Below are 26980 nucleotides of genomic sequence, written 5' to 3'. Positions count from 1 at the left end.
TTCCACAGCAAGGTATGTAACTTTATTTTTCTAGCATAATAATTTAAAGTATTTACACACTGCACACTCACTGTTTTACACAGATACGTATTCATATATCTATGAACCACATCTAAAGGTTTCTTTGCAAAGACTCGACACACTGTGGGGGGGGGGGGGCTTCCAAGCATAACAAAGAGGACAAAAAAAGTTTTGAGTCTTTTAAAGACAGCCATGTGGAGCATCTGTGAAAACCAGTGTTTCCCCCGTTTTAAGCTCCCCCAGGAGACCTCTGAACAGCTATAGCCTATCCACATGTTGGTATGACCTGAAACTCTTCTAGCTAAGGTTTCAAGAACCAACATGTGCAAGCAGCATTTTTTCTAGAAATCTCAGAAAAGGAGAAAATAAACCTGGCCCTTACGTAGAGAAATACATCTATTTCTGAAAGTAATCTGTGGGGATTGTTTTACAGGGACACCGATTACAAGGGCAGAATAGCAAAATACACTATTACTAGTGATGCAGGGTGCTTTTAAATGTCACTTCCAGCTAAATGATATGGCAAAATAACCCAATCTTCTTTTCCCAACTATCAGTAAGGGTGGTTGTTATTTTCCCTGAAAAGAGCAAAGGTATATTTATTAATGATACACACTCTAAACCCAGATCCTATAGAAATTTCTTCTATTGCTTTTACTTCACTTTCATACTATTTGCACAAAAATAGTGGTTACCCTCCGTATTTTTTCCTCGCTTGTACTACTCAATTATAAAACAAATTATTAACGATAGCTTCTGAATTTGGTACATGGCATCATAGGTGAACAAAAAAAGCCACAGTTCAGAGCTGATGGTCAGTCCGTCCCTAGTCCAGCTTCTATAAAAGGAAGGCGGGTTTAGGTTTCAACTCTCTATAGTTGAATCTCCATGAGTAAGAAGCAGATGCCTTCCTTATTTTCCCAGACTGCCCAAGATTATTCTCTCATCAACACAAGGTAGAGGTTTGCCACCTCTACATGAATTCGCAACTCCACTCTGTGACTGGGTGGCACATCAGTTCACTAAGAAGTTAAACTTTACAAAATGACGTCCTCTTCCTCTTGCCGGTATGGGCCTCTGGCAGTGTCACTGATCAATAGGACATGGCAAAAGTAACTACCTGGAGAACTAAAACTAAGCATAATCTTGGCCTGAACTACTACGGTAAAGTTAGTACCTTTTATTTCTGTTTATGTAAACTTATCAATAAATTATTAAAGCACAAACTCTATCACTTCTTGGAACTAAAGATTTACATCTAGATATAACAATAGAAACCTACCTATCCTGGAGTTAACTTTCTCAGATTACTGCTCCTGACTTTTGCTGTTCTTTTCCTTTTGCAAGGGGGTGCCAACAATGGATGGAAGAGGCAAGGAGATCTTACTTTATAGGAATTTCTCCAAGTTACAACGAGCAACTGACCAAATCATATTCAACTACAGGTGATGAGAGAGAGAGTACCTGACTTCAGACCACCTGGGAAGCACAATGCTTAGTTAACAAGAATATCTGGATTAAGCAGTGCCGAAGTGGCCGCACACCGAGTCAGGCCAAGGAAGCTCTTCTGTCATTGCCGCCCAACTCTGTTCCACTTTGCATGCAGACATATCAAAGACTGTGATGAAGATCATGGTGGACAAGGAAGAATGAAAAACTTTGTGATGGGATCTGGGCCTCTACATTAGAGAAAGAACCTAACAAACCCCATTTCTTTGGATTCGTAAGGTGAGGCTGAGGAGGGCTTACTGGAGGTGGAGACAGGGAGAGCTGTGTTTCTGGGCTCAAAGCCAAGAAAAGGTTAAGAAGAGGGGCTTGCATCAGTCATATAGATTAAAAAGAGCAAGGCATGATAATTACTAAATTTATAGTTTCATGTTTTAACACAGAAGAGTCAGAGGGAAAACTGACAATTTAAAAAGGGGCATGGGATGAGAAAAAGTCTAGGAGTTACTGAGATGCCTGGTACTTATCTATGAAACTTCCATCACTAGACCCTTTTGACCTACGAGAATAGCAGTTTCTATGGTTCAACCTAATACACTGCATGGGCTCAAATATATAACAATTAGAATTGAGAGTAATCAGAATACCAATAATACCCCCCCTTCTGAAAAAGTAACAGCTCTTAGATGAAGAGAGCTTCTTAAGATCAGCGTTTAAGAGTCAAAGCACCTGTAAGGGAGACTTAACGACCCTTTCAAATCAAGTGAGGGCGGAAGGGTGAGGGCATAGTTCAAAGGAACAAGGCAGCTCCACCGGAAGGTGGCGAGTAAAAGCTGCACACTGTGGCAAATCAGTAGCAATGGGAAAGGGCAGGAGGGTACAGCCAAGAATAGCTACAAACAACTGGTCACCTTCAAAGGAAACGCTGCATATGGGTGTCTGTGTATATGTACTATACATATCAACCAAGCACACACATAAATATTTAATATATAAAAAATAAAGTGCTTTCTAACAGGTCCCTGGGCAGGGACATTATAAAACATTTCACAGAACTGCAAAACAAAATTGATACAATCAAAGAACACTACATCCAACACAAGTGAAAACAGCCAAACACAGTATGTACAATCTGGTGGGTGTCCCAGGACAAACGTCCTGTCATATACATGGTATATACATATATACTCTTTTACTCAATATATTATGACAATATATATTTTAAAATTTTGTTATAGACAAAAAATAAAAAACCAAAACAAAAGACAACCCCTACAAAAACACGATAAGGATCAAGCATGTGAGTCCTAGACTGACAGACAAATCACTGCCTCCACCGGGAGTCCCATTGCCACTGCTGGGGAAAATGTGCCAGCGTTCCTTCCTTGGGTGCAGGGCCTCCACATCCTCCAAGGCACTGTGGGCTGCGGCAGTAAAGTTGGCATCACCAGTGGTGAGCAGGTCAAAGACACAGGACTGGAAATAGATGTCCTTCACTGGCATCTTCTCATGGCATTGAGTGTTGGCAGTCTCCAGTGTGTAGCCAGGCCAGGCCTGCACCAAGGAGGTGCGAGGCAGGCTGTGTCCCAGGATGGCAGACACCTGGCCCTGCCCGTCATCGATGCGTTCACTCAGGGGGCAGCCATTCACGCACAGCTGCAGGTCCTGGCTCTCCTCGTAGGACATGGCCAGGTCTTCAGGCATACGGATGGCAAGGGTCAGGTAGCGACCCACCTGCCGCACAAACACTGTGGTCCCTATATAGCGGGCGTGCATCTCCACATAGTGGCCACTCTCCCTCTCCACGATACGCAGGCTCTTGGCATCGCTGTCCCCACCACTGGTGGTGCCATCCACAAAGGCGGCCGGCAGGTCATCTGTCACAGCTTGGTAGACTTTCTGATCTGTACACTCATGGTGGGCTTTGAAGATAATAGTGATCTGTGGGAAGGAGCATGTACAAGGTTTAACAGAATGGGAAGGAAGCAGAACGGGGCAACCCTCTGTAGCAAGAGCTCCCCGCCATTTTGAAGCTGAATGGCTTAAGGCGGAATCTCCAAAATGGACCCAACTGCTTGCACCTCAAAAATGGATGATATCACTTTCAGAAAATATTTTTTAAAGTCCTATATATTTAGAACTAAAGTTTAAATAAATCTGTGCATCAAAACTTTTTTACTTTCCTAAGAGAAAGAGTGAGCGAGTGAGCAGTGTTGCTATCAGAAAATCGGTTTTTTGTTGTTTTTTTTTTTTAAAGTGACAGGGTCAGCTCTCTTGCCCAGGCTAGAGTGCGGTGGCACATTCATAGCTCACTGCAACATTCAACTCCTGGGCTCAAAGGACTTTCCCACTTCAGCCTCCTGAGTACACAGGACTAAGGGCATATATCACCATGCCTGGCTGATTTAAAAAACTTTGAAGTGACGGGGTTGGTGGGGGGCGGGGGGGACGGCGGAGGTCGGGGGTTCCTCACTACGTTGCCCAGGCTGGTCTTGAACTCCTGGCCTCAAGCGATCCTCCCACCATCATCTCCCAAAGTGCTGGGATTACAGGCATGAGCCACTGTGCCAGGCCAGATTATGGGCAATTTTTATTGGTAATTTATATCTTGTCTGCTTCCAAAGTGGATGAGTCATGGCATAGTTCTGAGAAAAGAAAAAGGTTCGTTTCTGAGTTATTATGCAGAAACTTTAAAGGGCTTAATTAACAATATACCTAACAGAACTTTGCTTCCTACCAAGATTCTTCATAGGATTAAAAAACTGTATCCCATGACTCACCACTACAAACTTACTCGAAATACAAAGAGAAAGAGTTGAGGAGGGGGCACCCCAGTAACAGCCACCACTCATGTACCCCAGGAAAGATTTCTATTAGTCCCTTAATCAAATGTTTCACATCACTGGCTAATCCCTGCGACAGGGAAATCACCTGGCAAATATCGCTCCTAAGCACTGGCAGAGACTGAATACCCTAAACCTAGTTACAGCAAATGTTTTCCCAAACAGCACCAGAGTCCCTTAACTCCTCAGAAATCTTTTCCCAGCCAACTCTCGATTCTCCAAACTAAGCACATAAATTCATCAAAGAAAAAAAATTACTAATAATACAAAAGCTTCTCTTTTGTAAACCCATGTTCTTTCCTGCAGAATCCTTTAATTAGAACAGTTAGTTAAAAACCTTGCACACCTTCACCTCCAACATATCCAACATCTCTGGTACAGGTGGTGGAGGGAAGATAACTATGATAAGACAGGGGCTGCTGTGTCACACAACATGGAGAAACTATTTCAAAGAAACAAAAAAAGACCACATTTTGAGAATTGTATCATTGCTAGTAACTGAGGCAACAGGGTTCTCTTCCTTCTTGAAAAAACAAAAAGTATCAGGTGACTTCAGTCAGGAGGAAGGTAGACAAGCCAAACACTCTATGAATTACTCGGGATGGAGGAAACCTTCTACCTCCTGGAAGGAAACTAATCAAAACAATAGACCCTTGTGAAAAAGACCAGAAAATGCACCGCCCTCCCCCCGCCTGCCCACCCGAAGTCCTCACCACCACCCTCAAGTTTATGTCTTAAGTTTTTCTCCAACTCGGCCAGCATTTGCTCACACTATTTAATTCCACATGTTCCCACTGGTGTTACTTGACTGGAATTTTCCAGCCATTTCATTTTACTTCAGCCAGTTATAAAGCCAGATCTGAACCAGCTGCACTGTAGCAACCGGTTAAATTCATATCCGCTGTTTGCAGCTGCAACTAAAAGCCAGACAATGTACTATGAAAATGCTGGGTTTTCTCCCTTTCTAATTACCCTGAGCCACAACTTGATTTCACTACCAGCCTTCTCACATTTCAACACCTTCTTAACAACCCAAAGGAGGTGCATCAGAGATGATTTCAGGAAATTTGTTGTGCATCCAACCATAGGACCTTTCAGAGTGAATGGGGGTTTTGAGCTAGATATCTAACGGGACCATAAAATAGATTTATTTGGTGGCTCTAAAATCCGTTGACAAGTGTTTTTTTTAAGGCATGCTGGGATCCCTTGGAGATGAAAAGATTGATTCAAGAAAATTTTGCACCTGAAAAAGTTGAAAGTTAACAATACAGATGGCTAAAATAAGAGTTAGTAATAGACTTTTTATATAATCACTATGCTCATTTTCACCTGTAACATCTACTCAAAGATTAAACTCTTCAATAACGGCTAAATAATTCGTCTTTCTAGTCTAACAAACCTAAAATTTAAACCAACTTGATATTATCTGCAAGAACTACTTTTTTGTTCACCTTAGGAAAAACAAAGAGAATTTACTTGTGTGGGGCCAACAAAGCAAAGATAACCGATTCCAAACAAGTTTCCAAAAAGCAAGCAAGGGTCCATATTGAGATGAGTGGAATGGTTCCATATGTCTCACCAAGGCTGTTTTTTTCATTAAGCACACCAATTCCAACTCAGGAACTCAGGATTCATTTCAAACACCTCCCACAGTATTGTCCTCTGCTATGCCAGTGACATTAACAATAACTCCTACCTATCTAGAAGCTCAAAACTTGTTTTCTGCTCTAGTATCTACACCTACAAAATATCCTAGTTAACCTAAAAGATTTGTCTTTCCAATTTACTAGTAGTGATTTGCTGTGAGACAAGTGGATATTTCTCTTGTTGTTTCCCAACCAAGCAAGGTAATTCTCACACAGAGCATATGTGTAGAATTATCCCTTGAATCAAAATGCTGAGGGGGATGAATTGATTGTAAAGCATGAGTGGCTTTCCTGAGTAGTCCCTTGTAGTTTAAATATGCACTGAGCAGGCACCTAGAGATATAATCAATGTAAATTTAGAAAACACTGGGTAATAGTTTCACATGACTTAAGTTTTATAATGCAATTTCATTCCTCATAACAATTACAACATGAGCTTTTAAAAGGCAAGTACTCAGCCAATGAAGGGCAAGAAATTCATTTCAGACTGTCTTCCTCTTCAGAAAAGCAAAATTGATTCATTCTTAATTCTTACTTTAGAAACAAGCACAATTTAATTGGAATTTTAAAAAACACCAAACTTTTAATATTTCCAGCTAGCAGCCACTAGAAAGTAAAAACTGAATACATAAAATTGTATTTCAAAAGCTTACAGATAATTTAAAAACGCTAGCTATGCTACTTACTTTTCCCCTCTATGAACTAATCTATATGCTGTCATAACTCAATTTGGCACATCTGTTCTATGCCACACCATTTATTATTGACAGATGGCATTTCTGTGCATTTAAAACATCAATGCCTTTTGTTAAACCTCCTCCACCCAGCCCCTCTCAACCCCCACCTTAGACAAACTACTCCAGTTCTCTTCATTCATTTTTAATGTTTCACTCTCCTAGATCTTCACCACCCACAAGGTTTATTAGGAAGAGAAAGACAGCAGCTACAAATCAACCTTTCTACATGAAATAGCCAATAAGAACTTACGAAGGTTTGCTGTGAAATAATTTTAAGAGGCACCTGCCTCTCCTTTCCATCAGGAGAAAAAAAAAAACCATATTAAATGAAAATTAGGTAGCCAACAAAGAGGGAAATACCCAGGTACTGCCTCGCCAAGAGATAGAGATATCTATCCAAAGCACAGCAGCCTTGCAAAGTGCCACAAACAGGTTTTAAAACAGCAGACTTCTCAAATGGCTGTGCACCTTGACTACTTGTGCGTAATATATTGTGAAGAAACATTTATCTGTGTTTAATCACGCCATTTGGCACTGTGAGTGTAGGACTTTTCTGGAATCCTCAAAACATGAGAGCCAGACTTTAGGAGCTCTCATCTCTGGACTCTAGATTGGTCAGTAAACTAAACTGAAGAGGCACAGAAACTAGCTTGAAACATGAAAACATAATTTTGATATGCACCTGGTTAAAATTCTGCAGTGTCAAAGAAGTCGATGAATTTTATTTCATATAATTAGCTGATGTGTCTACTTTGCCATATCCTCTGGGTGCAATGATAGGTTGAAAAATAGAAGACTCTAAGGGAGAATAAGCCCATGGTGCTCACAGCCCCTTTTACTCTTAACACATGGTTAACAGCATGCAGCCTCTACAGTCTTCCCCAGTGAACAAAAAAGAAACCATTCCAACAAGAGCACATGTTTCAAAGGAGAAAAACATATACATGCTCTCTCTCCATTCCTAAAAAACCCAAATTTTACTTCCAAGGGTCAATTTTTCTAAATGTTACGAAGTCAGAGACTAGGATGCTCTGAAGCACCTAAAGGAAGTAGAGGCCTTTGAAAGCACCTTCCTTCAAGTGTCTTCCCTGGTCCCACTCCTCCCTACCCGCCAGGGTAATTCTGAAGTGTGGATCTTGGCCGGAGCAGAGGTACTCTGTCCACGCAGGGTGGCAACTGTCCCCTGGTTACATAAAAACTGGGGAGAACTCTGTCTCTCTCTCGAGGGGGGAAAAGAGGTATATTGATTTAGAATAACTCTTTCTGAACAATTTCATGCAAAACCCAGGAGAGTTTTTATATATGCCATATTTAAGAAAAAATACTGGACTAGAAAATACTTGATGTCATTGATAATTTTCCTTTAAAAATTATGAAAAAAACTGTTAGGAAGCTATGAACTCAATGAACTGGGATGTAATTTTACAATCACCACTCAGCCTACATATCAAATATCTTATAAAACAAATATCTACAGGAAGCTCAACTTAAGATCCACAAAAATACATTTTGTTAAACAATTTTATTGGACTAGGACAAGATACTAACAGTAAGACAGTACCTGTGTTTACGAGGTGAGTGGCAGATTAAAACTCATACTGTGGACTCCTTTTAGGGCTTGAATGAGACTAAAAAATCAGCTACCTTAAAAAGAGGTATCAGTTTCTCTATCCTCATGTCTCTTTCCACAGAGCTTGGAGCACTTACAGGATCCAGAGAAATGGAATGGACCAAACTTATTCTTCAGTGTTGCCCTAGGTAATAAATACATGCAAAAACAGGGGCTGCCTTGGCTGCTGAAGGGGTACTTGGCAGCAGATAGAGAATGAAGAAACCAAACCAGAGGGGAAGGACACGCAGAGCTGAAGGCAGCTAGGGTGGTCTAGAGAAGCAGCATCAAGCTCAGTGGCTAAAACGAGAATGAAAGGGAAGCTGGCCCAGGAAGACACATAAAAGGAACAGGCACAAAAATGCTGCTTCCCAAGAGTAATTTCTGTACAATTAAGACAATGAATGCTGGAAGCATAAATAGCCACAGAGACAGGCAAATTGGCCAACTTCCTTGTATTAGGGTGAGCATGAGGAAAGGCCTTTGTCCTGTAAGTCTTGGTCACTCCAAAATCTCCAAATGGAACCTCTCCCTTAGCTTGTCTGTTGTGTTCGGACTCCACATTGTGAGGAGGCCAGCAAGTGTAGGAACTCACTATATGCCCAGATATGAAGGCAGGCCTGTGTGGACAGTATTATAGGCCTAGGCTGCCACCTTGCTTCAGACTAGAGGCTAAAAATATTTTGAAAGGTGAGAGCCAGGGCTGGTGGTAGTAACTCTCAGCCGAATCTGTCCTAGCAGGTCTTGCCTTCAGGCATTACCCCTCCTGGTAGAGAGAGGTGGCAGGACTACAGACCCGAGGCCTTGCTCTGGGCCTAGGTTCAGCACAGCTGTTCTCCAAACCAATGGGATTAGAAAACCACAGGCTCTTTGATCATTTTTCAGCTTTGGGAGGTGAGCAAAAAAAGTAAAAGGGCTTGAAGATCTTCACAATACACTCACACTCTGAAAAAGAAAAGGCCCATGAGAACTCAGGAATGAAGTGGTTAGAATGGTTACCATGCATTTCAAGAAGTGAGTTAACCGAAATCCTACAAAACAATATCTTTATGTCTGCATTTTCCTTGGTAGGGTGAGGGGAAGACCTCGATACCATGTAAAAGCACATGCATGTACATCTGTGCATGCACACACACGTCTTAAATGGAAACTGACCCCCATTTCAGGAGCACATGCAGAGCAGATGAGAAGTGAGTTTTAGATGGTGTCATATCATCCTATTCACAGTATACATGCTATGTCCCAACATGAAAGAACCCCCATGTTCTTTTGGCTCCAACTCTTAAAGTAAACAGTTAACTGGGGCATAAAAAACTCCTCTCTCCATAGAACCAGTTTCACCTAAACTTCTTTCTAGACCCAATAGCACTGTGATTTCACTGCAAGGCTGTCCAGTTAAAGTCTGTAACTTAGATGTATGTTAGCTTTTCTTTTATTACTTACTGACAAGTTGGCCAGCTTCCTTGTCAGTATGAAAAGTCCTTAAGTTACCCCACCCACAAGAACACAAAATTCGAAACAGTGGAAGAGCAAGTTCTACTGCAGTCAAAACAAATAAAAACAAAATGGATAAGGTAGCAGTTTTCATTGTTCAACAATGTAGGTAACTTTTTACATGCCACATTCCACATGAGCAGAAACTGGTTAGCATTAATAGAAGCCAACAAAAAAAGGACCAAACATCCAATGCTTCCTTCACGCCCCTTCCCCTCAAAATGTTGACTCAAAGAAAATTTAACCAGGCAGAGACATTTGGAAATGTGACAGAAAAACAAGTTCTAACTCTCAGCTGTGTATCAGACTTGGCCTCATGCCTCTGGTTTAAACTATGGAAGAGTGTGGATTTGTTTTAAAGCAGCAGAGCCCCATAGCACCCTCACGGAATCTTGCCTGGCTCACACAGGGACAGGCGCTGGGTTAATTTCACTTACAAATGGGGGGCATTCTGAAGGTCTCTTCCTCCTTCCAAACCACATCTGGGACAGAGGGAGTGGCACAGTCAGGGAGATTAGAAAGATGGTAAAAGACTCATTACCCAGAATTTTTAATGCGTATGAATGAAACAAAGGCATATCTTCTTTGAAAAGTATAGCATAAAGAATAAACAGGTAGCTCATTTATCTTACAAAATGATTTTTCAGACATAGGTTCATTACACAGCTAGCAATTGCCCCATTTTTCTCTGCTTCCTTTCCCCACATCCACTTGGAAACCTTTTCACCTCCAGGCAATTTACTGAAATGATATAAAGCAAAGTTGAGTACTTCCTGGGCCTAAGATCTTATAATCCAGTATGCACAAGAGCTGCATGATAAATAGAAAAGGACAAATAAGAAGACTGCCACCTGGAACTACAGCTGATTTCTGCTCTTTTGAAAACCTGGCTTTTAATGTTTCAATATTGTTTCTATAATAAAAAAATTCAGGGAGGTAAAAATAGCTAACATATGCTTTTATGAGAATTTTAAAGATGAAATGAGGCTCTGGAAAATGAATTTAATTAAGAACTGGTGACTATGACAGTCAAATTCTAGAAAGCTTTTTGGTATAACATCAAAGATCAGCAGTCTTTCAAAAGTGGGAGCCAGGGTTCTAGGCCCTGCTAGGTTGTATGCAGATGAGGAAATACAGATGCAGGTGAGCATTCTTACTGTGGGAGGTGGAAAGAGACTGTGCCAAATCCCAGGAGTAAAGACAATGATTTGGCAAGGAGGGGTGTTAGCGTGGGACAGGCCTTTGTAGCAGCCCACTCTTCTGGCTCTTCTTGACACCCCTGCCAACTTGCTAAATGAATAACATCAATTGGAACCAGCTTGTCAATGTGAAAAGAACCCTGAAAATGCTGGGTTTACACACAAACCCCGTGCTTTCCCACCAACTGCTGCAAATTTTAGTTATGTGCTTAGATTGAGGCAAAGGCTGCATTCACCTCTACATCTCCCACAGTGGGCCCTTTAGTACCTTCTGTTTCAAATGCAGCACCAAATTAACTATACATTTATCAGAGAATGATTATCAGGGAAATAATTACATTAAGCAGGGAGCTGTAACTGCAAAATCCTTTCCATCTGTTCCCAATATGCCTCAACCAGTCAGAACTTCTTAGCATCTTCATAAAGCAAGGAGGGTCACAATAAGGAGCAAATCTCAAAGAGATGCCAAGAATTACCCATGCAACAATGTAATTGTAACAAAAATAAAGAGCGATCTCAGATTATAAGAATTAGTTACAGTGTATCACCAAGAGAGTTGCAGTTTCCTTGTGGAGGGAAAATGGTCTATTTTTCCCCCACAAATACCATGCGTCCCCCTCTTTATAACACTGCATGCAAGAACAGTGTCCATAGATTCAAAACACAGACCTATCAATGGAAGAACCATATCCCTTAGTCCAGAAAAATAATGATAAACACTATGTAGCTCACATGGTTTCCATAAAGATGCTAAAAACATAATGGGTTGCAAAAACTTAGCTACAATAAATGTACTAGGTCTGGGGTCAACAGAGAACAGATTTCCAAACCTTATGCAGAGATATACTTAAAATGACAACTGAAAGCTGTTGCAATGCAGGCATGTCTGGTTCTGATTTTGTAACCAACAAAGAATGACCCAGAACACTGGTTTACATGCCCACATGCTGTTGTAGAACAATAACTCCCTGCTAAGGGGCACCAGAAAGCAGACCTACCTCATGCTCTAGGAGCCTACAAGGTAATGGTGTTTCTTACAATGGAAAACTGTAGGTTATAGAGTTTGAAGAAGACATTAACCAAGAGCAAACCAAACTAAGTCTTTCTACATCTCTAGTATCTTCAACCAGCGGAAATTTTCAAGAATTCCCAAGAAAGTAGCTACAGAATTTGAAATTCAGGGGTAAGTATGGAATTTAGACTATCCATAATGCATGATGGGTATGCTACTATGCTTTGGACAGGCGATGAGTGCTGCCCATAGGATTGCCAGGAGCTGGTAGCCGTTGGCAGCACCAAAAACGTACAAGATAGGCACCTCAGAGCATCTGCCCATCTGCCTAACAGTCATCTGGCTTGGTCAAGTACAATGAGCACAGCCCTTTCCCAAATTCAAACGCCTTAAGGTAAACTACCTTCTCTCACTCAAGGGTGAGGCACAGTAAAATGTGTAGCAGAAGATCTGCAGTAGGACCTGTTGTCATCCCCAGTCTCCACTCCTACTTTTTATTTTGTGTTACTGAGGTGGAAGGATAGAATAAGAAAGCAAGAGTGGTGAAAAAGGATACAACCACATTAAAACAAAAGGAAAAATAAAATGAAGGCATTCAAACTACTTGTACAAAAATAATTACTAAAAACATTTCCATTGTTTGTTTAGGTATGCAACTTAATAATAAATGAATTTCTGAATTGTTTTTGAAAAAGGAATACTTCTGAATTCCCTGGAGACTGGCAATTTTAATATATGCTATTGGGAATACATTTGCAAAGTGCAGAATCTTTCATAAAAAAATTTATTCCCCAATCACCTTCTGTGATCATGGCATATACAGATTCTTATTGAACCCACTTAAACAGAGATATAAAGATCCACAGAATGAATGAACAAGAGTTGAGACTGAGAGGTTGGCAAAAATAACATGGAAGAAGTCAAGCATCCTCAAAACAGATCATCTGGGTTTATCTTGAGTGTGTGAGGCACAGGACAACTACTGACATGTGCCCTCTCTGGAGCCTGTGAAGGGTGGGCTACTTCCTCCTGCAAAACAAAACCTGCCTTTCTTCTCAGTGTAGCTAACTGCCAGTTCAGAGCCTGTCCCTCTCATCTCATTCTGAGTGCCTACATGCCTGTAGCCGCCTCTCATAGCCAAAGGTGGGGAAGATGGCCCAGAGCTGATGTGGATGTCAGCCGAGGTATGTGTGTGTGCCAGACACCCCTGCAGCCCCCAGGGTGGAGAGATGAAAAACCAGCCCTGGCTTCCCCTTCAGAAACACATCTACCTGGCAAGGTAGCCAACTGGCACAGGCTCCTCCAAAGAGAAGGAGGCAGGCACAGGGCAAAACTAAAAACACAGAGGCCTTGAGAAAGCATACCTGTGCACACCGTGACCAACAGGAAAACAAGCCCTACCTTTCCCAAGGAAGGGGAGGAGAGGGCCATGGTGGGGAAGAAAACAGTAGACCAGGGGAGATGAGGCAACATCATTAAGCACCGCAGGCATGTCTGCCTTGAACTCACTGCTTGCCATGTAGAGAAAAAGAAAAGGCTTAGCTAATATATGGCCCCAGGTGACTTCATTTCATTCTATGGTGTTTAGATTTTTCCCCCACTTTGTCTTTCTGTGATAAGGAAAAGGGGGGTACCTAGGAACAGGCAGAGCTCACAAAGTTGGGCTTGAAGACGGCTTGCTCAAGAGGCCAGGTTCCCAGGACTGAGAAGCTGTCTTAGTAGCCTCATTGAGCAAAATACCCTGGGGTCTAGTGCTTCAGTGCAGTGTTAAAGGGAGCGAAATGAATGGATGTTTCCGAAAATTTCAGTATCACAGCTGGCCAGCTAGCCAATAACATCAGTCTTTCAATCTAGTGGCACTGAGCACGTGGGTTATTAAAAACACTTGACCACACAAGGATGATCTGGTATCTACAAGGCACAGTACTAGGCTACCCAACAACTGGTCTATGCACTTGCTTATATTCTCAGTAAAGCTGGGATTTCCATGAAAAAATTTTTCAAAAGATTTTTTAAAGAAAGTATGGTGGTAGACATTAAGGGAAAATTTCAGATCTTGTTTAGAACTTATTTTATAAGCACTTTTATGCCTCTTATTGTTTTTATTTTTATCACCACCACTTTTTTGTGCTTAAGGTTTTTAAAGGTTTTATTTTGGTCCTGGCTGGGTAAAAAGAAATCATATTGCAAGATTTAGGCCTTTCTTTGGTTTCACCAGCACACGTCATACTAGTATTGAGACAGGTCTTCAAGAGCAACCTTCCAGATGCTTATGGGGCTTTGGAGAGAGTTACAAAGAGAAGGGGGATGGGGAACCAAACCCAACAACTCCTAGAGGTTGTGAAATGAGGCTACAGAATAGTTTGCTGCTGAACAGCATGGTCACCAGATGTGGGAAAATACTTTCCAATAGTGCAATTAAAGACCAAGCATTCTCATCATCTACTTGAATTTATGTCAGAGGACCACTTTCTCCAACTTTTTTTGAATGGGTAAAACCTTTGATCCTTATTCCAAACTGAGGGAGAAAACAAGATTGTCCTTTTTATTTATTTGCTAAAAATTACAACAGAATTCAACTAAAATGATCTTAAATACTTCAGTGTAAACTGTTCCATATATATAGCAATATTCATAAGGTTATCCCTCACATATTTTCACCATAATCAGTAACAATAGAATTCTGAAAGACTGAATAACAGAAGTGACATGACTGGATGGAAGGCATGAAGAATAAAATTTGAATACTGCTTCTTGTGAAGAGAATGAGTATTTCCCCATGTACAAGCTCTGATTAATCTCTATAGTTTTGTTCGAAGGTTACTCTGCCAAGTCCTCAATTGTTTGCACAATTGATGACTTTTTCCATTCTCAATGGACTGCCTTCTTTCAGTTACCCAAAGACTATTCCCAGCTTTCATGTGCCATATGACTCTGCAGTAATGATGGATTTGGGGCCATCATTTCTCTTATAACTTCATAATTCTATAACTTTATATATAACTTATAGCAAATACATATTCTGAGATATTTATAAAAAAATGATTTGCGTACATACAAAAACCAGAGGGAGAAAAGTTTATTTTGAGATATGGAATTTGGTAAGGCAAAAGACAAGCTTGAGCTTTTACTGAGAGTTGAAGTATAAACATTTTGGAGTTCCCCTAAGATGTCTAGACCAGTGTAACAGTCGTCTTTGTTTAGGGCAATGACTTCTAGTCTTAAATTTGTGACACCCCAGGGTGTCTGCAGATATCTCCCGAGGTGTTGTAAAATTCCCTCCACAAAATGCCAAGTAAAATAAGCTTTAATTTATTTAAAAAGTATGCCACACATGTTTAGACGCAGGGGAGGGTGTCCTGGAATCAAGAGAACAGTCGTAAGTAGTTCAAAAGCTTGAGTCTTGTCAATTACATTAAAAAACTAAACCAATTTTTTTGGATACAATAAATGCAAGAAATAAAGCAAGATGAGATGGTCTATGTGTGTGGTTTTGTGGTTGGAAAAGACACGGAAGGAGGTGGTTAGTCGGGACACTATTTTAGTGGAAAAGTGACTTTACTTACTAATGGCTGCATTAGCACTGACTGCCAATTAGAAACCTAGTTCATAGGTCCTCTCTACCTGCTTGCACTAAACACTGGTGCCTTGAAGTTGGTGTCAAAGATCTCTGTGCAGTATTAGTTTCTTTAAAACAAATGAACACAGACCACATAAACTGGCAGCTAGTCATGGTAAGCTAAATTTTGTCAGTGTTTCTCTTAGCTTCTGACTGAAACTGTTAACCTGAGGCCCTGAGATTACACACAGGTTACATATTGCTGCTCTGCAATATCCAATTATTTACCTCCTCGGTCATCAAGAGGTTAGTAACTAAACCACCACTGTGGGTTTACCACTGGGAAGTTGGCTTATTGCCATTATGTTTTACTATAGATTCCAAATCTCCAATAAAATATGTTTCCTGATAGGTCACTGCCTCAGGCCTCACAGCTTTCTTTATTCAGAACACCCACTTCAATCATCTGATAAATCTGAACATGGATTTCTTCAAGAGTCACACACATATGCACTCAAAAAAAGACATCACTGAAAAAAGCATCCTTTTTTTACTAAACAGGTCTGCCTTTTCCCTGGAGAACTCAATTTCACTGTTTACTTTTTATTCTTTATATCACTGTCTATTTAAAATTAGAACCACGTTTACATTCCAATGAGAAATTCCTTACTAAATAATTTTTATTTAACCCTTTATCAACTGTTAATTGCTTTTAAAAAAGAAGTTCCTTTTAAACTAGGCCCTTTATAGCACATTTCAAAAGTTATCTGAAGAATCAAACATCTTTTGAAAGTTGAGTAGGGAGAGGGAAAAAAGAAGGTATACTTGCCTTATTTGTAGCAGTAGCACTGGATCCAGGGACCACAGGTACGTTTGTCACTTGAACTGAAAGATAATTATTATCTATGAGTGGCCAGGCCCCTTCTACTTTGCATGTTTGGAAGTGATCCTTGAAAGTTCTGAGGTGAGGATCTCCAAACAAGCCACAAAAAAGGTAACTGGGAGGGTTCTGGTCCCCTCTCCTGTGTTCCCTGGCTCCAGCGTGGCTGTGATAGTTGCAAGGATCATGGGTCACTTCGGGGTTGGTAGAGGATGTGGGTCCATCCTTGGAACAATTCCTCTGGCTCATGAGGTCACTGATACCCAACACGGCAGAATGGTATACCAGGTTGCCACGGCAGGCTTTTGAAGTTCGCTGGGTGCAGCCAGCATAGGCACGCAAGGCCTTGCAAAACTCAGAGTCAAAGCCGTCAACGGCAGAGTTCAGGTGAGAAGTCAGGGACACGAAGTCCGTGGTGCATTTCTGGATTCGACATTGGGCTGGCTGTTGGCAGTCACCTATGGGAAAGAAGATAAGACCAAACATTTGTAAACTCTTCATAACTTCCTGAGCTACATGAGAAAATCACATTGTTCTTTGGGAACTGTTTGTTCTATTTTATACACTGTACTCCTATTTTAAGAAGCCTTCAGATACAGGGTTTCATTGTGTTCCTGTGTCTTTCTCAAACTAAGCCACTGGAAGAAAAACTGCATGCAATTAGTTAACTTACAACTTTAAAGCATGAGCCACTGTGAGTGAACATGAGTCTAGTCCAGTGATCACAGGTTGAGATTACAAGGGAATAGTAAATAAAATATTTTATCAATGTTGCTATTTGTTTATAGGTTTTGAAAAAGATTACTCTAAGGTTACGCCAAAAACATGAACATTGTTTTGATTTTCCAAAATTGCATAACTTCCTTCAGAAAGCATTGGAAAAGCAGCACTAGGCACAAAACCATGGTTAAAACCTCCCCACTTCAGGAAGGTGTAAAATCCTAAATTATAGTATAATTAGTTAAAACACCTTTACTTGATTTACCTGTATGGCTACAGAATAAGAAAAAAAAAAATCCAGGTACTGTCATTCTACTTCTCCTGAGGCACGTTTACCAAGAAACTGTAAATAAACTGACACAATTTCCTAATTTCTACAAAATGTAAATGCTCTAAGAAAAAAAAAAAACAAGATTCACTTGACCAAGCTATATATTTACTTTTTCCTTACTGTCTATCTCCATTACCCTAGGATCCTAGCTCCCAAGCAGATCACAAGTAAAAGCACACTAAATAAAAACAATTCATATAAACATTATGAAAAACCAAAGTATCACTGCCCTATTAGTTTTAAAAAAATCAATTTCCAAATGATGCTTTTTACCACTAGTTTCTCAAACAAAAATTTATAAAATCTCCTAAAGCACAAAAACTACCAATACTAGGTCAGTTGTGTGTCCCCACATAATTTAATATTCTGTTCCATAAAATGGAAACAACAGACTTAGTGAAAAGAGACACTGTTCTTTGTCATCAACTGCAAATTTTATATAAATGAACTGTAACACATATTTGTGTTACATAAAATCTTTATAGGTCTTTAAACTATGGAGACGTCTCTTAATCTCTTTAAATGTGAGGGTCCTCATCTGAGAAATGAGGAAGCTATCCTAAGACGAACTTTGTATTCTTTTCCAGACAGTAAGTATCTTATGATTTGTATTCCGGATGGGGGAAAAAATTCAGGGCCAGTAGATTATTATTAAATATATAATTATTTCAAGATGTGGATGCAATAAACTTCAGGATGATATCAAGATTTAGGGAACTCCATCTGATAAAGATTTAAAATTTAGCCTAATATTGTCTTAGAAAGCTATTTTAACATTTTCACTAGTAAACTGCTCTTAAATCTGAATTTAGTAGCTTGTAAGCTCTGTTTCTGGCTTTGGCTGGGAGAAACAGGTGGGAGAAGACAACTTCTGAAGACAACTCTGTCACCACTTTTAAATTTGCAAAATTTTAAATTTTAAATTTTAAATTTCAAATCTTCTTGGGTTCTTCTGCTTTGGCTAAGGCTTCCAACAGCATTTTGCTACAGAGATGATGGGAGGGAGAGGGCTAAATACAGAGAAAGTGTGTTTGGGTCAAAAAGGGGAAAATACTATATAGTCTAGGCTTGGTATTCACTTTAACCTGAGTCAAAGATTAAAACATTTTAATATGTTGGAGCTATGGATTTACAGCCATCATCAAATCATACTTTCAAAAAAAAAGTTACAAAAACATCTTTGTGTGGAATCTATTTTATGTTTGCTCATTCCAAAGCTGACAAAAGTAGCTCCAATATTTACTGAATTTCTCTTTCCAAAGCAGATCAAATAATTTTCAGCTATTTTTCACTAGAACTCAAATCAAACCAAAACAGAAATTAACCAACTCAACAACCCCAAAAGGCGTTAAAGCCATTTTGCAGATGGAAAATCCAAGGCAAAGGGATATTAAAGGGCTTGTTCTGGCAGAATCATAAAACAGCTAGCATCATTAAGCCAGGATGTGGTGTCTTCCCTCAAAACTTGTTGTTCTTCCATCACAGGTCACGTCTCCTCTTATTTCCTAACTGTAATGACAGTACTTGATGGCTGAAAAAAAGACTTAAGTAGCTATTGCATTTTTTTTTCTTTTAAAATCAGATACACAGAAAGCAAGAAAATAAATATGGGGCCAAGATCTCAGTAATGAAGAGCTCTTAAGACTACGGATAAATGACAGCACAAGAACTTCCCGCTAAACTTGCAGTGCCTATTTGTTCTTTTTATGGTCTATAAAATCTATCCGAGCATACGTTTCTTTATAATTATTTCAAATAGTCATAAAATATCAAACGAACAGTATGGAAATGCAGATGGAACCATTCAGAAGGAAAGAAAAGTGGAATTTAGATTCCCAGCTCCCTTTCCATACCTTCCTTGCAACCCCCCAAACCTTTTCCCTTTTTTTTTTTTTTTTTTTTTTTGAGACGGAGTCTTGCTCTTGTTGCCCAGGCTGGAGAGCAGTGGCGCGATCTCGGCTCACTGCAACCTCCGCCTCCCAGGTTCAAGCGATTCTCCTGCCTCAGCCTCCCCAGTAGCTGGGATTACAGGCACGCGCCACCACACCCGGCTAATTTTGTATTTTTAGTAGAGACAGGGTTTCTCCATGTTGGTCAGGCAGGTCTTGAACTCCCGACCTCAGGTGATCTGCCCGCCTCAGTCTCCCAAAGTGCTGGGATTACAGGCGTGAGCCACAGCGCCCGGCCTAAACCTTTCCCTTTTTCAAAGCAGGTAGGTGCTGACTGCTTAAACAAATCTCGAATCAAACAGATCTCCCGGGGTTCTTTTGCTTTGGCTAAGGCTTCCAACAGCCTTCTGCTACAGAGATGATGGGAGCGAAGAGGGCTAAATAGAAAGTGCGATTGGGTCAGCATTTTCAGCTGCCTTGTGGGCTTCTATATAATGACTAATTTGTAGCATACACCCAGAAATATCCAGGCTTCATGAATTTATAACGACAACGCACTTTGCCTGTTATAGGCGGTAAAGTAAGCCTCCTGTCAAAATGCCAAGACAATGCGGAGCAGAAACAATCTCAAGGATGTAGCCAAGAAGGCCATGAAGTGCATGAGTAAGCAAGTAACTCCCATATTGGATCTCCATTCAGGAATTGCAGAGGTTTGCTTAAAAAAATAAAATAAAATAAAGCAACTAAAGGTACTCTTTTCATTCCCCAAGGGCAGAATTAAAACTCTGCAGTTACAGATTTCTCTATTTTTGGGTCAGATAATCTGTGATCAGTGTGACAGTATTTTCATACCAGTTACTGAACATGCTAAAGCATTTGTGGGTCTAGAGCTTTCATTTCATCATTTTTAAATGAATCAGACATAAAGACCTCATCATTCAAGACAGTTTCTTTAACACCAGGACTACACGTGTGAATCTGCAGCACAATCACCAGTTTATAATAAAAGAAATGAGGTATTCTGAAGCTGAATTAAGTGAAATGTGGAGCCATATGGGGTGCTGAGGCAGATGATAAGGATCCAGGCATAAAACATATAGTAGTCCATCTGCAAAGAGCACTGGCACTCTTGCTGGGCTCCCTTCTCTGAGAAACAACCCGGGCATTTAAATAGCACCACTCTTCAAAGAAATCTCTCAAAAGGAGCGTTCTTTTCTTTAACAGGATTAATCGCTTCACTCCAACAAGTTGTCCATAGAAATCGCTTACCACATTGTTGGGCTGAATCTAATGGTGACTTAAATGAGGACACGTGAAGATACTGAGAGCTTCACATTCCAAATTCTTGAACGAAGACACCCTACTTTTCTAAACCTTTAAGCCAACTTAGTATGCCTTTCAAGGGCTAGCAAAGAAACCTTCAGGGACCACATTCCAATTCTGTCACAGGATCCTATGGCAACTATGGGAAACAATATCCAAGCAGCCAAGGGGGACACAATCCCACCTAGCACAATTTCCATTTCATGAAACTTACATTTTGGTATTATGGACGCATATTTTTCGCACAAACACTCCTGAATACATCTTTTAACATGTCAAGAAAAATTTTCCACGTAACTACATGCAGATTGACACTATTTTCTAAGGTTCTTAGGTTACTAATTGAAAGCCGTAATCATCCTAAAACTTTCTATTACACTTTTTTATTAAGCCGTCTTTCCCCTAATTGTCGGTGTTAAAAAGCAGCTATTACATCATAATGCAAAGCTACGCAAAGTCAATTAAGTCTTCTCAGATGTCACATTTCCCCCCCCCCCCCCATTACTTAAAAGACCTCCCTGATTTTTAGCATGGCGGGTATGGTTTAATAAGTAAAAATTACTCCGCACACTTGGGTGGCATCGAAGTTCAGGATTCTCCAGACCAGAACGTTGTGAAGTGTCTCATATATACAGGACAAAAAAGGTCTGGAAGGAAAAGAAACTTATCTAATGCTCTGTTTGTTCTCAAGACTAAAAGAAAATGACCCTTTCAACCTTAGCATTAAAAAAAATTCTTTGTCTAGGCAAATTCCTAGAAAAAAATAGTGTGAAGAGCGTCCTGAATTTTCATGAAACGATTTCTTAAAAAGAAAAATAGGTATCACATGGTAGAAGGCTCATTTGCAGGCTTACTTCCCTAGGAACATATTCCTCAAGGCTGGGGAAGCGCCGACCTCCAGAAGGCAGCATGGTTATCTGTCAACCCCTCACGGAGCCCGAAGACACCCGGCTAGTCACAAAACACGAGCTTTTCCCGGGAGGCTGATCGCTGAATTAAAAGCAGCTTTTGCCAAAACGAAAGAAATCCCTGCTCAAAAAAGTTGACGTTACTTCGAGATTAACTCCCAGGTTTGCAAAATCTGGTGAAAATCTTTCCATCTGGTGTGCTTCCTTCGCCTCGCCGCCACCCCCAACTCCAGAAAAGCAGCACAAGGCTCCTCGTCTCCCTCCGAGGCGGCTGCGACGGCGGAAACCTGATCCGAGCCTGGCTTTCAGTAAACACCAGTGCAGAGAGCAATAAAGCATCCGGAACATTTGTCTCGGGCGCGCGGCCCCCGCCCGCTAAATGTTTGATAAGCGGCTGTCGGAGGGGAGATTTGTCAGCGGTCCGAGCCGAAGGCGGGGAGGGTGGAGAGAAGGCTCGTCTCTGCGCCCGGCGGCCGCCCGGTGGGTGGCTGCGTTACTGTGGCCCGGAGCCCGACAGAGGTGCGTGTCAGGGGCTCGGGAGGCCTTTCCCGTTGCGCCACGCCGCCCTTCCGCCCCGGCGAGCGCCTTCGAGACCTGGGGCTGTTTGGGAACAAAGCCCTAGGCCCCGGGGCTGGCTCCCCTCGCGCGCTCCCGTCCTACCTGCGTGGAGCAGCCCGAGGCTGAACAGCAGCAGCAGCAGCAGCTCCAGCGGCGGGGGGCAGAGCCCGGGGCGGCGGCGCTGCTCAACCTCGGCGGCGGCAGCGGCGGCGCTGGAAGGTGCTGCTCTCAAGCCCATGCCCGTCCATGCAGGTCTCGTGGGCTCCGGCGAGGGCGGCGGCGCGGGCGCCGTGGCGGGTCTGGGCCCGTGGCTGCGGCATGGGCCGGGGGGCGCGCTTCGCTTCCTCTTCTTCCTTCTTCAGGCCCGTGTAGCAGATGGGGCGCCACCACCGCCGCAGCAAGCAGCGCGCAGCCGGCGCAGCCAGTCCGCGGCGGCAGCAGCGGGGCGCAGGGGCATCGTGGCGGCCGGAGGCGGCAGGCAGGGAAAGGGGCGGAAGAGAAGACACAAAGACCGTGAGCGACTGCGGAAACGAGTCCCGAGCGCGCCGGCACCCCGGCCCCAGCCAGCGTGGGCTCGGCGGGCGTGGACCTCCAAGCGGCTAGCCCAGCCCTAGCGAGCACCCGCCGGCGGCCCGGATATCTCTGCGCGGCAGCCCCCGCGGTCGATCAATCTCAGTCCCGCACTGCCGTCCCGCCCCGCCCTGTGCCCGCCAATCCACGACGCCATAATCCCCCGCCGCGTCCCTCCCTTCCTCCCCATTGGTTGTGACCGCACGTCAGCCCGACTCAGCCTGCCAATCGCAGGACCCAGAGGGCCCTCTCCCCCGCCCGCTCAGTGTAATTCGAGTTCCCTGTCCATCGACTGCAAGTCCTCTCTCCTGCGCCGCAAGCTGCCTCGCGCTCCCTTTCCTTCCCCCTCTACCCCCTTCCGCGATTTACTGTTTCCTCGCGCCCAACAGAAATGGGCGACCGCAAGTCTCACTCTCGCCGGCGTTACAAAGGTACCGGCCTTTGACCTCTCCTTGAATTAATGTGATCCGATTCATCTTCCCTCCAAGGTTTTTTTTTTTTTTTTTTTTTAATTTAATTACCCCTCCCTGCCCTGGCTCTGCCAGCTTCAGCTCCACCTCCTTGGAGGAAGCAGGCGCTTTTACAGAGCGCCGCGCGGCAGGTCCCCTTTCAGCCAATCACATCTGCGGAACCGCGTTCCGAGTCGTTTGAGGGTGTCTGGTAAAGCAAGCTCGGGGAGGTGTTGGAAATCTGAATGTCACCCGCGGTCCGGAGCAGATAGGATGGGCTGGGAAGGTACCCGCGAACTGCCGCCGGAATTCGCTGGCAGCTGTGCGAGGCTCAGGTGTTCTAGTTTCTTTGACATTTCCCTTCCTGAAAGCGGCAAGGAGAGGTCTAAGAGTGGGCAAACTTCAACGTTCGGTTACAGTGTAATTAATGAGAGTGGTGAGTTTTTATGCAGTGTAATTATGCCACGATTTGTTGTTGCTCAGTGGCTTTTTCAGAAATTTCTACAGATTATTTAAATTTTCCACAAATTTCTACGGATTAATTCAATGGCAGCTCACTTTCTCCTTTTATGATCGGATGTGTCCAAAAGTGAGGAAAAAGACAATTGTCTACAAAGAAAGAGGCTGCCAAGTGGAGACAGAAAAGCAGTTATGAGACTGATGATAGATTCCAATTTGTTATCGGTAGGTGTGAAGTGGTATCTAATCTCAAGAATGACCTCAAGGCTGAGAGACCCTTGATACCGCCGTCGCCTTTGCCTTTCCCCAAACAGCACAGGGTTGCCATTTAAAATCCACTAACATCCAAATCGTAGTTGGCAACTGTACCCGCTGTGTTACTCAGAATCTCTAATTAGGAATTTCTTATCAACCACGGACATGCTGATATTCCACACATGTTTAAATGAGCTAATCAATGGACTAGGATAATTGAGGGGCAAACCTTCGGTCTCACCAGCTCACTCATTAGACACATTTTGAATTGCCCAAACCACTAGGTCCCTAATGAAGGATGCCTATCTGTTTTTACTGTAACTTTTCATTACTTACTTGTTACATACTATGATGACTTAAGGGGTAAACACACCTTTCACTATCCACAATATAATCCAAGCCTGTGTATATCCATAATATGCTTAATAATAGCTTCACAGTTGCCTGGAGAAATGACTTTTGGGGAGGAAGTTATATGACATTTTTAGATAATGCTGCGGACTAAGTATTATTAGAGCAAAAATTTACTATCTTGCAATTACTTCATATAATTAGTGAGATACAGTTCATGACATACTAAGAAGCATCTTAAAAAAGTAATCAAACATAATACTGATTTTCAAAGTATTTGGCTAACAAAGACTAAATTTTTTTCTCTTAATCTAAGATTTAATTCGACCCCTATAAAAGCATCTCACTTTATTGATCATACTTCAAAACATATACTCAATAGTTAAGGATCAATAATTTCTGTTTGGTTTGGGTCTTTCCACTGGTGACTTTCTATGATTTTTTACTCCCCTCCCCCTATATCCTGTTCCATAAGTACACGGGTGCTCTAGATTTTCCTATCAATAGAGGGCGTCCTCGAGTCATTGCAAATCCTGGTGTCGTTAAACGGAACTGTTCTTCAGAGGAAAAACTTCACCTCTATAAGGTGCTTTATTGCTCCTCTGTTGTAAAATTTGACAAGCTCGAGATTTATAAGCCTAACAATTCACTTTTTATTGCTGCATAAGTGTTCAGCCGCTAGAGGAAAATGCTAATTTTCACAATTAAACCGCAAGGTGGTTCCTATTTTCAAGACATAGGTCAGTTGACACACTCGCGGGTAAATTCGTACTGTTCACAAGATCAGGAATTGGCTTGGAAAGCAAGAGCGTAGTGAATAGTCGCTTATACCGCAGCCACTCCTCAAGCCCGTGAGCTGCAAGTTACAAACGATTTTAGATTGTACAAAGAAAAATCGGGGAGGGAGCTAGAACACAAACAAAAAATCGGTGACTTATAAAAGTTTTATGTTTTAATCAGAAAAAAAATCATGAAGTGACTGATGACTTGTGTAATTCACACATCCACCCTGTTTCTTGCCACTGGTACTCTTTCTCCCTTCCTCTTTGTTTTCAGAAAGGAAGGAGGAAACCTGAACAGTACATCCAGAGAATCCAGCAAAGCATACCACGGCATGAACATGCAAGTGGACAGAATTAAAACACATGCCAGAAACACTAATGGATTCTAAACAAGATGCAGTTTCATTTCCTGAGCCTATACGTGATGTTTTTAACTGTTCTCCAGTTAATATGTCTCCATTTCCAGAAATCTAACAGGAGAATCTCTGACTGCTTAACAGATCACCTAAGCTTGCGATTTGTGCAATCCATTCTAGAGTAAGGGCTCCCCGGCTGCTCCCCGGCCACTGTGTACCCAAAGCAGCGGCTGAAATAGCCCGGAGTCCAACAGCTCAGCGTCAAGCAGCTCGTGGTTTGTACTTACATCATTTTTTTTTTCAGAGCAGGAGTGAAAGTTTATTAAAAAGCGTTAGAACAGTAAGGAAAGGAAAGGAAAGGAGAGAAAATAAGGAAAGTACAACTTGGAAGAGGGCCAAGCGGGCGACTTGAGAAATCGAGTGCCTGTACTTACATCATTCTTAACCCTTTCGCTCCTGGAGAGGGCTCAGCGGGATCAGGGGGCCCCTGAACTTCGGAACACGCAGGACCTGGGTGTGAGAGAAGAGTCCCAGAGCTTGGCGTGAGCAATGCACTCGCGGAGGGAGAGAGCCCGGGGCTTGCGGGGGGCTCATCACTCGCTCGTAGACAACGGGCCCCCGCAATCCCTGCGGGCTCCGCCGCTGCTCTCACCGCTCAAAACGGCAGGTGCAAAAAGCATTTGGGAGCCGCTTGCCAGCGCGCGGAGGTAATGCGCTTCCTGTCCATTTATCTCAGGAAACCAGTGCAGCCTTCCCTTCGAAACAAAATTAACCTCTCATTAGCCAGCCACTCGCTCCCAAGAAGGCCTTAAAAGCTTTACCAGCTCGCTAATGTATTTAGGCTTTTCTTCCAGGCAAACGCAGCCGCCGGTCTTGACTGCCATCACCCAAGGGGTTCCTCTGGGCTCTCCCGCGAGCCAACAGCCGACCTCTCTCCAGCCTAGTCTGGGAAACTCCAGCCAACCCAGGATCCCATTTTGTAGTCCCGGGCAGACCCGAAACCCCTGAAAGAACTCCACTCCAGAAGACGCCAGAACAAGTTCCCACGAATTTCATGGGCGCCCTTCACATGAAAACCTCAGCTCCCCTATCCTCAAGGAACGGGGAAGGGCGCCGGGGAGGGACTTCGGTGGCCAGCTGTCCCTGGGTCGTGGGCGCTGTTTGCTCTGCGGAGCGCCAGCCCTGCACACAGCGGGTGCGGGAAGCGTTGATGGGAGGCTGGAGGGCGGGGTGAGCGTAAACTAGGATCTAGCCGGTTCCAGGCGTGGAGAATCAAATGTGGTCCTAGATCTGTAAGTTGCGAAAAGGGGCTTTTGGGAGCGTCAGAGCTTTCTCACTCCGGCCCCCCGCCGCCTTGAGGCTGGCAGATTTATACCACACAGGTGGATGGAGACCTAAACAAAACAGTCCCTGCCGCTGCCTGCCGCTCGCCCCCCACGTCCCCCGGGCCCACCGCAAACTTCAACAAAATAAACAACTCACCACAGGCATTCCCTTGTCTGCAGCGCGACGCTTGCCAGCTGGGAAAATAAGCCGCAAGCCACGCGGCCGAGGCGCGGAGGGAAGGCAGCGCGGCGCCCGCC

At 42.8% G+C, this 26980-nt stretch overlaps 1 protein-coding gene and 1 long non-coding RNA gene across 4 annotated transcripts; one reads left to right on the top strand and one right to left on the bottom strand.

Moving 5' to 3' along the window:
* Positions 1-26963, bottom strand: RGMB (repulsive guidance molecule BMP co-receptor b). Of its 3 annotated transcripts, none has more exons than XM_016953549.4 (5): positions 26880-26963; positions 25832-26152; positions 22278-22531; positions 16396-16904; positions 1-3408 (listed from the first exon to the last, which is right to left on the bottom strand). In XM_016953549.4, exons 2-5 carry the CDS (start codon positions 25834-25836, stop codon positions 2740-2742), a joined length of 1437 nt encoding a protein of 478 aa, XP_016809038.1. In that variant the 5' UTR covers positions 25837-26152; positions 26880-26963; the 3' UTR covers positions 1-2739. The 3 variants fall into 3 exon arrangements, with proteins under 3 accessions (XP_016809038.1, XP_517848.2, XP_063667502.1); XM_517848.9 differs by having other exon boundaries at positions 25832-25907; XM_063811432.1 differs by lacking the exon at positions 26880-26963 and adding an exon at positions 26219-26301 and having other exon boundaries at positions 25832-25907.
* On the top strand, positions 23241-26887 carry LOC107974787 (uncharacterized). Its single transcript, XR_008548037.2, has 3 exons — positions 23241-23878; positions 25316-25672; positions 26252-26887. It is a non-coding gene; the product is annotated as an uncharacterized LOC107974787 (long non-coding RNA).
* Positions 26964-26980: the final 17 nt, after the last annotated feature.

The sequence above is a fragment of the Pan troglodytes genome, chromosome 4 (genome assembly GCF_028858775.2).
Source record: "Pan troglodytes isolate AG18354 chromosome 4, NHGRI_mPanTro3-v2.0_pri, whole genome shotgun sequence".
NCBI lineage: Eukaryota > Metazoa > Chordata > Mammalia > Primates > Hominidae > Pan > Pan troglodytes.
The sequence above is the reverse complement of the archived record's forward strand: the minus strand, read 5'-3'. Positions and strand labels throughout refer to the sequence as shown.